At 37.8% G+C, this 12,042-nt stretch overlaps 1 protein-coding gene across 1 annotated transcript in view; it reads left to right on the top strand.

Moving 5' to 3' along the window:
- kif3ca (kinesin family member 3Ca) overlaps positions 1–11,029 on the top strand; it is a 28,476-nt gene extending 17,447 nt beyond the window's left edge. Inside the window, exons 3-8 of the mRNA XM_028439837.1 lie at positions 57–179; positions 5,049–5,167; positions 5,864–5,980; positions 6,180–6,288; positions 8,401–8,546; positions 8,998–11,029. Of these exons, the coding sequence (XP_028295638.1) occupies positions 57–179; positions 5,049–5,167; positions 5,864–5,980; positions 6,180–6,288; positions 8,401–8,546; positions 8,998–9,085 (702 nt within the window). The 3' untranslated portion in view covers positions 9,086–11,029. The remainder of the gene's footprint in view (positions 1–56; positions 180–5,048; positions 5,168–5,863; positions 5,981–6,179; positions 6,289–8,400; positions 8,547–8,997) is intronic.
- Positions 11,030–12,042: the final 1,013 nt, after the last annotated feature.

The raw sequence follows: 12,042 nt of genomic DNA, 5'->3' as shown, positions 1-12,042 counted from the left end.
GCCTTTGGTTTATTTAAGGTAGTTCACAGGTGCTTAATGAAGTGTTTTGTCTTCAGACGAGAAAGGAGAGAGAGATGCAGCAGCAGATGTTATCCCAGGACGAGGAGACGCTGGAGCTGAGAGAAACCTTCACGTCTCTGCAGCAGGAGGTCGAGGCCAAGACCAAGAAACTCAAGAAGGTAAAAGCCGATGTAGTGGTTTCACACCGACATCTCAGAGGAAAAATCTGTCCAAAAACTTTCCTCCCAGATTGACTAAAAGATCCGTTTGTCCCTGTCAAATAAAAAAATGAATAAAATAATCTTCTTAATACGGTCCACTTATGTTGAAAAGAAATAGCACAAGTTAAGGAAATCAGCCTAAAGAAGAGCAGATCCACTTATTATCAGAAAGTCTTTATGTTTATTGTGTATGTTTGTACGTGTTTGTGGAATTTTCTTTGGTGTTCTGGTGGCATGAATTAAAACAAATGTCAAAATATTGGGTAGTATAAATACATAATTGGGGATCAGCTGTGATCTTACTTGCATGCCTCAGTGTCCTGGAGGTGTGCAGTCCTGCAGAGAGGACAGATTGCAGCCGATCAGCGTGGATGACGCGCTCAGTGATGGCTGTAGTGATGATGCTACTGTGATATATAGTATTTACACACACACACACACACACACACACACACACACACACTTCCCTCCTAATACGAGTGTCTCCTTTTTTACCTCCCTGCCCTCTGTTACCCCTGACCTGGATCCCAATGACTCCTTTGGCTCCGACATACACTTTTAAATCGCAGTACCTCAAGGTTTGTCCTGCCGTTCCCGCTAACCGTTAAAAGCCTTTGACATTCTTCACAAGAACAGAGACATTTGTTGTGTGTGTTGTTGATCGAGGAGTTTGTCTGCTCCCTGTTTTGGATGTTTGTCTTCTTGTCTTAGAGCTCAGCTTTGGAAGTTACTGTGAACAATCTGATGTTTGTTTGTTATCATCCTGCTGCAGAATCAGTCAGCATACTATGTGTGTGTGTGTGTGTGCGTGATGGTTGAGTATTGTGATCTGATGCGTAGTCATTGAAATGATCGGACGACATCCTAGAATAGATTAAACCAGGGAATGCTGAACTTTGTTCACATTAAACCTTCAAGTTATGGTGATGTGTTGTGCTTATCTTTTGACTGGTTTCTGATTATGCTGTCACCTAAGTGTTTTTTCATTGTGTAGTGACTGATCAATTGGATCAGTTTAATGCAAACGCCGGGGCAGCATTAAAGCTTTAATCAGATAAAGACATGGGCCGTTGTCGAAATGACATACTAATGTACTACTCATTTTAAGTTTGACGTCAAAATTAATACTGTATGTAGTGCGTTCACATTAGATAGTATGAAAAGATTGAGCACGCAAGAAATACTATACTATATCAGGGATATTTTTAAGTATGGATGGTGAGCACACTAGTCATACTCAACTGCAGAGCTTAATTTGGCAGGATCCGGAACCTCCCAGATTTTGATTGGATCCAGCACCTGAATTCTATCCATCCATCCATCTTCATACCCGCTTATTCCCGTTTAACAGGGTCGCGGGGGTCTGCCGGTGCCAATCTCCGGCTCTCATAGGGCGCTTGGCGGGGGTACACCCTGGACAGGGCGCCAGTCCATCACAGGGCAACACAGACACAGACAACCATTCACTCTCCCATTCACTCCTATGGGCCATTTAGAGACTCCAATCAACCTCACAATCATGTTTTTGGATTGTGGGAGGAAGCCGGAGAACCCGGAGGAAACCCACGCAGCACGGGGAGAACATGCAAACTCCAGGACCTTCTTGCTGTGAGGCGGACGTGCTAACCACTAAGCCACTGTGAGCGCACCTGAATTTTTATTTTTTATTTTATTTTATTTTATTTTTTCTAGCACCTCATTTGATTTTAGGTGTTTTGATTACATTTTGAAGTATTATAGTTGAACAGCTGTCTTTTATTGAGTTGAAATCACTGGAAAATTCATTGTACACAAAATTGAATGTAAAAACTGAGCGCGAGTGAGAAAGAGAGGGAAAAGTCAGGCCACGCCCATGCTACGTGTGATTTTGCGCAAAAATAGTTTATCTGTCAGCTTGGAAGACGGTAGAAAATGGCTAAAAAAAAAAAGGCAGTTGCATTTATAGAGCTTTTTGAGTCAATGAGTGAAGCTAAGCCTGACGGAAAGGTTATTTCTGTGGAAAACAAGCAGCACAGCAGCAGTTAGCGTAGCCAGTAGCAGCACCTGTAGCAATGATGCTAATGCAGGAGAACGTGCCTCCAACAGACAGGACACAGGAGGAGAACTATCCAGGGGACATGAGGAGGGCAGAGATTGTCCGTGCTTCTTTAAGGCTGATTCATTATCCTTTTATTAAACTTTTAGGTTAATTGGTTGTTTGTGTTGACGTAATATTATTGACCCATTTAGTTAGCAAAACGCACTTTAAAAAAATGTATTGTGTGACATTTTTGTCTCTCTCTTACTGCTGGAACAACACCCGGCGTTTGTTCCAGGACCTCATGATTTACAAATTAAGCACTGCTCAACAGCCCCATGATGCAATGCGAGCGGAACGTAAAATCGTCCTGGGACCGGCTTCAAGCAACATCTCCTTTTCAAAACAAAAGCATCTCTTCTTGGCCTCCATTAGTTTTTAACCCTTTTTGTAAATAGGGCTCTTGTTTTGAAGTTAACCAGAAGTTTTGTCAGTAGCACAATGGCGGGTCACTGAAAAACTCAAAAATGTCTGCATGAAATGTGTATACGTGAGTTTTATGGATCAAATGACCACATGTTGATATTCTACTTGGTCACTTTCTCACTTAAAATGACTTCCAGAACTTTCAAAGGTTGAGAATTAACAGAGATATTTAGCCACTCATTGTGCTCTGTTTTTTGTCGTTGTAGGTTTGAAATGCATCTTGGGAATCTTGGAAGTATAATTCAGTGGGAACGGTCATCATCCTAATCATACTAATATATAGTATATAGTAGACAGTATAGACTCATTGAGTTTGCAGGGTACGGAGCGTGCCATTTCGAACACAGCCAGAGCGTAAGCCTCATAGATCTATAGATTAAAAATAATTTGCTCAAAAAAAAAAAAAAAAGGTTAAGATGGTTAAAACTGCTGTTTCAAAGTTTGTTTTGATCTCCACTGTACACACTCTCTTATTAACATTATTGGGAAAAGTTTTGTGCATTGTGGATGGATGCATAGAAGTGTTTTTACTTCATTCATACCATTTTTTTCCTTCATTCTAACCATGTTTTCATGGGTTTTTTTAGTTTATTCCTGACTGATATTCTCTTGTGACTCACTCCGCAAGACATTACATTTTGTCTGGATTCAGATTTCTCCGTGTAAGCTCCAAGAAAAACCTTTGCCATTTTTTTGACACAACTTTCAGTGAAAACACCAGAATCATGTTGGGAAGTCACTTTGGCAGAATTTTTTGGGCAACCACAAGAAACCACGGTATGAATGAAGTAAAAACACTTCTATGCATCAGTCTACAAGACTCCACATCCCACAATGCAATGCTCAAAACTTTGTCAGGAAGAGTGTTTACAATGGAGATCAAAACAAACGTTCAAACGGCAATTTCAACCTTTTACATCTTTTTCTCTGAGCAAATGTTCTTTGATTTATTGATGAGCCCTACACTGTCTTTATCTGATCAAAAAAGCAGATTTAATGCCTCACTTTTGGCTCAAATCTTTACCTGTTACAATTAGAGGTCGACTGATATATCGGCCGGCCGATATATGGGGCCGATATGCGGACTTTTTTCAAGATTTTTTTAAATTTACATTTATTTAATTTTTATTGATTTAACACTTAAAGTAACCATAACGAAAAAAGAAAAAAACATCCATTCAGAAAAAGTCAGAATAATAATAGCATGGGCATGGGAGAGGTAGATATTTATAAGCCGATATTATTTACTGCCATGTAGTAGTGTGCTTTATTCTGTGGTGATCTGTTTGTCTTTGATACTTGAAGTCAAGATGCTTGAAGCAGCAATTTGCACTGAAACCACTTTTCAGGTTACTGTTTGATTGTATATTTTAAAATATTTTGTGAAGTTAATTACTAGATACTTTAAGTTAAGAAAGAACCTTGAAATAGTTTAAACCAACTACTTGCACATTGCATATTGTATATTGTTGTCGTACTGTACTGCTACTTATCCGCCCTGTACTTTTTGTTTTACTTGGTTGTGTACAGGTATATTTAAAGTTCAATAAATGTTAAGAGTTCTATTGGTGTATTTAATTTGTAATATATGCATTTATGTCATATGAGTGTTTCAATTGTCTTTCATAATCAATGTGCTTTAAAAAAAGGTGAATCGGCCTCAAATGTTGGCTTCCAGAATCGGCTTTAGATATTGGCCATTGGCTGAAATAATAATAAAAAAAGGTATCTGCATTGGCCTTTGAAAATCCCATATTCCTCAGTGTTTCCTCCATCATGTGAAACGCTGTTGTTATTAAAGCTCAGTGGTTTAAGCTGTCCTTACCTTTGTTCAACAACGGGATCAATGATCACGACTGAAACAACTTTGTTATGATTCCTTCCACTCCAAAAACAAATGTCTCTGTTTTTGTGAAGTATGTAGCAAGCTAAACTTAAAGGACTTTCCCTAATATCGCACTAAACTCATCCTTCCGTCATCATAAGACCCGACTAATGCTTAATTCTCTGTCAAGCTTTGCTCTCCTGGACCTTAAACCAGTGTTGTTTTCTCACTGCATGATGTTTGCACACAGCAGAACCATTAACATAAACATTAGCATTCAACGCACTGCTCATCCCCAAACACTCAAACTGTTCAGTGTGAACCAAAATGCCTCCTAAAGCTTTCAGGTTTGAAAGTATCCATCAACCACAAACTGAGTTTCACTTTCACACCACTGCTTCCAGTGCTCTTCCCTCAGGCAACCCGAGCTGTAGAGATCTTTCATATCTGAGCTGCTGAACTCCTCATCCTCTCCGTTTCTCGCTCGTTTGTCATCCAGCTGTACGCCAAGCTTCAGTGCATCAAGGCCGAGATCCAGGACGTGAACGACGAGCACGTGAGGAGCCGACAGGAACTGGAACAAACTCAGAACGAGCTCACCAGGGAGCTCAAGTTCAAGTAGGTCCAGTCTGTGAAACGCATACATCTGCTTTAGTGATGTACTTCAGAGGGTTTTCTCCTGCTGCAAATCTAATTAATCAGATTGAACTTCTATGGCTCATAAAAAACTGTCAATTTTCTAGTCATTTATTAATCTTATTTTTGAATTTAATTTAAGCTTTTGAAACAAATCTACCCGAAAACATGTTTGCAACTCTTGACTGGAAATGAGAAAGTGATTATAATATATTTATTATTAAAATGTAATCTATGAACAAAATGCTGTGAAGTATCTTTTTAGTGATCTGTGCAGTGGCCGTTTTATATTCCTTCCTCTTTTAATTTTAAAGTTAAGAATTGCAAAATGTGTGCTTGAAAAACAGAGTTTGAATTTTGGGAACGGTAAAGGGGCGGAGCTTTGTTTTTCTTTTTTTTCTGTTAACAGGTTGGTGTCAACTGTAGTGGAGCTTCTTTATCAGATCAAATCATCAGTTCAAATAGTCATTTTGGTTTGATTTGAATAATGAAATAGTTTGCAATTGTTGAATTAATTATGGTGCATCCTTAGTGTTTATACAGTATATGGATACTGTGGTAATGCTTATATAATGCAGCAGTGATATAAGATGATTGTACCTGTAGTTAAAGTGCTAAAATGTCTGTGTACGTGCATTTGTCTTCTGATCTGAGCCTTGTGGTCTTGTGTCTGTGCAGGTATCTGATCATAGAGAACTTTATCCCTCCGGAGGAGAAGAATAAAATCATGAACAGGCTGACCTTTGACCCCGAGGAGGATCAGTGGAAGTTTCAGCCTCTGGTTCCTGCTGAAAGGTCAATGAGTGAAGCACTGGAGTCTAATATAACACCATGTGGCCTTTGAAATGTTCAAGTCTGACCTGTTTATCCTAACAAATTTAAAGGAAACTCCCATGAACCATCAGTAAACTATTAGAGGGGGGAATTATAGAGAGAGCCATGAAACCTGCCTGATTGATTTCTTCTTCCACATGTGTTTGTTGATTCTGTACAGTAAAGAAAAGCAGATGAAGAAGAGGCCGATGTCTGCAGTGGGATACAAAAGACCCATCAGTCAGTACGCCCGCGTGGCTATCACACTGGGAGCTCATTCCAGATACAGAGTGAGTGTGTGTTCCCAACATTAACCATGACCAATGTAAATATTCCGACTTTTTACTGGTTGAACCCTGACTCACCAGCAACACTGACTAAACAAACCTCATATGTCCTCTCGGTGTCAATAGAGGGAATATGTTTGTAATGTTTAAGTATCTTTGTAAGTTTTGCAATATTTTAGAATGTCAGCTTTGCTTTCATTTGTTTTACTGAATTTTCACATTATAATTGAACTGTATTTTCTCTGTGTTCTGTGACTGTTTTTCACACTATTGAGCTACCGATTAACACTAGTGAATTAACTAGGGGTGTCCTGATCAGATATTGATATTGGATATCAACCAGAAAATGAATATCGGATTTTATCGAACTGCATCTAAAATATCCGATATAAAAAAAATAAAAATAAATAAATGATACATATTATATTATATTTATTCAATTGTAGAATACTGTAGATATTATGTTGAAGGTTAAAATGTATGTAATCAAATGGTTAATAATAAATGTGTCAGTTTTTCTCATACCAACTGTTGCTGAGTATTGTTCTCTGTTTGAGTGACATCACTTGATCAAGCCTTTTCTAACGTTCCACACTACAAAATAAGTAATAAAAGTATGTGTGATTCCTTTTTTGTCCAAATTGTTCAATTGTATAAAAAGAAAAGAAATTGTACGCTTTTGTATACAGTTATATCTGTGACTTCATTTCATAAAAAAAAAAAAAAAGTATGTGTGATTCGTGCTGATATCGCATCGGATTGATTTCGCTATCGGCCAATACTCAAGGCTGCAATATCGGCATTGTATCAGAAATGAAAAAGTTGTATCGGGACATCCCTAGAATTAACCCCAATGGGGACTAATAAACACTTGTCTTGTCATGTCTTACCTCATTTGATGTGATCTGACTCTGGTGCTGTCTTGTCGCCTTGTCTTGTATTATCTTGTTTTCTCTGATCTCATCTTGTCCTGTATTTACTTGTCTTAACTGATCTGATTAGATTGTAATAAGTATATCCTATCTTGTCTTATTTGATCTTATCTTCACAAATACATTATGATTTGATCTGATTTTTAATTATTATTACTAATCCCTGTCAGGTTTATAAATAGGTTGACTAATCATTTCTTTATTGCGCATTATCACAACGTATAGATAGCAATTGAAAGTTAGAAGCACAATGTTCATATTTTTGCTTTTTTTCTTCTAATTTGACCCCAACACACCACACCAGAGTTGGAGTCAATTACACTTTTACAATTACAATTAAGTTTTTAATTATACGTGTTCAATTACAATTAAATTACAATTACAGTTACAGACATTTGTTCTAATTACAATTAAATTACAATTTATTATTTCCCAATGCAAGTCAATTACATTTAAGTTAGCTTTCTGTTTTCTATCTCTTATGATAATGGGTTAATCCTAATACAACAGTGACACTAAGGGTGCTTTCACACATATAGTCCCATGTGACCATGTGAACAGTATGAGGAAGAGAGACAAGTAAAATGAATGAATGATGTGGGAGTAATACAGAAGGGAGTGTGGAAATGTGTGAGATGTGTTTGTTTGGGTGCTGACAAAGAGGCTCTGCAAATGGATGGATAGATAGATAAATAGATAGATAGATAGATAGATAGATAGATAGATAGATGATGGATGGATCTTTGTGTGTGTGCTGCCTGATGGAGCGCTGGGTTGTGAGTGTCGTGTCGCTACTGAGCTGTCACTGCATGGAGTTGCTCTGTTCCTCAGACAAAGGTCTTCTCTGCCTTTTTTTGCTGCCTCCGCCATGATATGTTTGAAAAAAGTGAATTCGTAGACAACCGTGTGCAGCCACGGAGCATTAGTTTGTATTGGGCTGCCGTAAAGCAGTACGTCTTGCCACCGGGTCGGAGGCAGGAATGTTGCAAGTGCTGTTTTCTGGCAAGAGACAGCAGGGGGAGATGAAAGACCCCCCCCAATTTGATCATTTTTTGATTTGGTTTTGGTCAATTCATGGATGGAATCAACTTTGCCTTCTATCTATGTCAGTAAAAATGTTGTTGTTAGAGGACTGTTTGGTAACACCTTCCATTCCTTTCTTTGTTTGTATTCCCATTGGCAGGCTGAGAATATTATGTTCCTGGAGCTGGACATGACTCGTCCAAACACCGGCTCATTGGAGCGCTCCCCTGAGGCCGACCCCGACCAAAGTCCTTCAGCAGATGACTCCCCCATCAAGGACCGGGGAGTTGGCAAGGCTCGCTCCTGGTGAGGGGCAGAAACGGGTCTGTTTTTGTGTGGTAACCCTGTACAAGACTCGTTCAAACTGCTACCTTGTGTAGCACAGGCCAAATTTGAAGCTTGTAAACCAATCTTGTCCATGACAAAAGCAATTTCCCCCTGAGATTAATAAAGGAATTCTGATTCTGACTTTCTACGTTGTAAGAATTACAAGAAAATCTTTATTTAGAGGTGAAAGAATATTTCAATTACCCAAAACGTTGATTATTTTTTGTCTTTCTAATCCATCCTTTACTGTGCGACTATAAACCCTTTGGATCCCTGCGTTTCAGAATGGGATTATCCCAGATTATACACACCCTCTCCACACAATCCTAATCTTTGTATTTATCTGTAATAATCCCAAAAATCTGGTGGTTATTCTGGCTAATCTGTCGGTGCCGTACAGGTTTTCATTTCCTCTGTTTTTCTTTCACAGGTGCCAGAGCCCAAAGTCACTTACACCGTCGTCCTCCAACGCGTCGCTGGCAGCGTGTCACGCTGTCACAGCAGGAGGTGCACAGTGAAGCTTTAATCAAGACTATTTTATATTATTTATTTGATTTTTTTTTTTTTTTTTTACAGTTTTTCTTTTTTTTTGGGTGTGTCGTAAAGACTTTGTTTCTCAGAGCAGGGCACAAACACATTAACCTAGTTGCAGACGATTCTTCAGGAAAATAACGTAAACCGCGCGTGTGTGTGTATGTGTGTGTGTGTGTGTGTGATCAGTGTAATCTGAATGATTACATGCTCCTTATCAATCGATCCATGTAATAGATGTAAATACTTATTTTAAATGAGGGACAGCTTCCCCACAAATTATATAACAATTGTTGATTTTGTGATTTGAAAAAATTAAAAAAAAAACTATTAAAATTTGCCTCAGTTTTTGCTAAAGTCATTCCAAAATGTATATGGAGCTTCATTTTTCTTGAAATCTGGATTCCTAATGCAAACATCTTTTTATATCGAATTCAGCTAAAACTGAAGCAAGTTTTAACTATTTATTACAAAATAAACAAGAGTTATAGATATCTGCAGAGCTAATGTGTTTGGAATGTGTTTTGTTAGCACTTGGAAGCTAACACAAGCAATGCACACCCTCCCACAAATCCATGGCAAAATCCCAACAGACATAGACCAAGTTTACAAAATACCAGCAAACACAATTTTTACACTTTATTAGAAAATATGACAAAATTCCTTCATTTTGGATAATAATTCTCAGTTCTCAAGTGGTGTTAACTTCTATTATGTCTGCGTAAATATACTGTACCAGAAGAATACAATGGATACGTTTTAAAAGTTTAGCTAAATTAAACTTTTATCTATTCACAAGCAGCTAATAGTCAAGGATGAGGTATGTGAGGAGGATGCATTTGCAGAAATCAGGAGGAGAATCTGAAATAAAATGTATCTTTTATTGAAACTCATCAACACAAAAACAGTAAAAACAAAGTACAAAATAACGCTGCTTAGTACCAACTCAAGAACCCAACAAAGTGCAAATCTAATATATCCAAAATCAAAAGTAGTTACAAATGAATCCCACCAACTGAAGACAATGACAGAGATTTGAGAGTAATGGAAATGATGCAGCAGCACTCACTTAGTGTTTAACCACACTTAAATATGCAGTAATGATAATTAGGAGCTTAGGAACACCTGAGTGGAAATAGGAGGAACTTCTCAGGTTACCACACAAACATACTGATAGGACAGGGTGTGAAGACACAAGCTGGAATCCATTCATCCATTTTCTACTGCTTGTTCAGGTTGTGGGGGTAGCATCCTAAACAGGGAAGCCCAGATTTCCCTCTCCCCGGCCACTTCATCTAGCTCTTCCAAGATGTTCCCTGGCCGAGAGACTCTCCATGGTGTTCTGGGTCTTCCTCTGGGTCTCCTTCTGGTGTTACTCAATAACATCAATTTAAATTATTAAAAGATGTTTTTTTTTTTTTAATTATTATTATTTTTATTTTAGAAATTTTAATTTCCAACCTTTTAAATATATTTTTTAAAACCCGTACTACATTTTTTCCCTTTTTTAAAAGTTACTTTTCATTAATCCTTAAAACCAAGAGACCAGGAGGTAAACTAATAGGGAATACGATTCTGAATCCAGTGCCTCTTTAATATTACAGTCCTCTATAACTTCAACTTAAACTCTGTAACTTCAATCATAACACCGAGCATAACTGTAATTATAAGAATAACCGAAAGCATAAATCTAATAGTTATGTGTCATTATTTTATATTTATATATGTGATTGGGATTTTGATTTTTTTTCTAATAAGGCATTGGTATTCTTCTGTCCTCTGGGATTTTGCCTTGTCACACACACACACACACACACACACTATGATAACAGGTCGTGTGCTGTTTTAGGTCAGATGTGGTGCTTTGACATCTGAATGATGACCTTGTATCAAACCTATACCTGTTGTCTGCAGTCATTCCTTTGTCCCTTCACATGGACTGAAAACGCTCATCGTTGTAATAAAACCTCATTAAAAACTGAAAAGAGTGACGTGACGGGTCTGTAGTGGAATTATTATTCTTACAGAAGGAAGAAAGTGAAAAGAAAGGAAGGTTTTTGATCAATTTGTGAATGTTTTAGGACTCACTAATACAACTGATCATTCAAGACTCAAGCCTAATCACAGTGGTTAAATTAAGAAAAAGCTGCAATTAAATCATAAATAGTATTTAAACAAAAGCTTGTTCACCATCTTCAGTGCAAACAAATGAAAAAAAAAAATCTAATATATTGCTTGGACTTTGAAAACCTTGATTATTTATGGAATTTAGTGACAAGTTTTCTCAAAGTTTGACTCTTTTTAAAGAGTTGGAATCAGATCAGCTTGTTTCAGTGTCGCTGGGTTTTAAAGGTTGAAACTAATTATCTTGGTATGTTTAATGCATGAGATCCAGTTTCATCTGAACCCCCTGAGAAGGTCACAGGGAGACGCTAACATGAAACATGTCCTAACACAACGATCTGTATGAGGAATCTGCTCCAGGGCTCAAAAACAATCAACATAGTTTATCTTTACAAACATCCTGCAAGTTTTTTCACTGAGGCTGAATCAACAGTGCAAGCGTCTAAAAATGATCACATCCCTGTTTAACCTTCATTAGGTGTGTGATGTGTGTGTGTGTTGATGTTTTTATGCTGAAAGTGGTCGATGGTGTGAAGGAGAGCTGGGCGATACGAACAAAAACTCATATCCTGATATTTTTCCCAAAATGGCGATATACGATACAAACCTTGATAATCTTTATTCAAATGAAGTCTGACCAGAAAGACAATTCAGGGTTAAAATTCAACATACAGCTGCACAATATGTGTCACTTTTGGCTTTTTCACCACAAAGGGACAGCATGTGTGAGTGAGTTCTGTAGTGAGGCTTGTTTGGTGATAAATCTGGGTTAGGACACAATCAGCAATCTAACTGTGCTTTTCATGCTGTTCTGAGAAGT

The sequence above is a fragment of the Gouania willdenowi genome, chromosome 24 (assembly GCF_900634775.1).
Source record: "Gouania willdenowi chromosome 24, fGouWil2.1, whole genome shotgun sequence".
Lineage (NCBI taxonomy): Eukaryota > Metazoa > Chordata > Actinopteri > Blenniiformes > Gobiesocidae > Gouania > Gouania willdenowi.
This window is presented reverse-complemented; position numbering and strand designations above follow the sequence as displayed.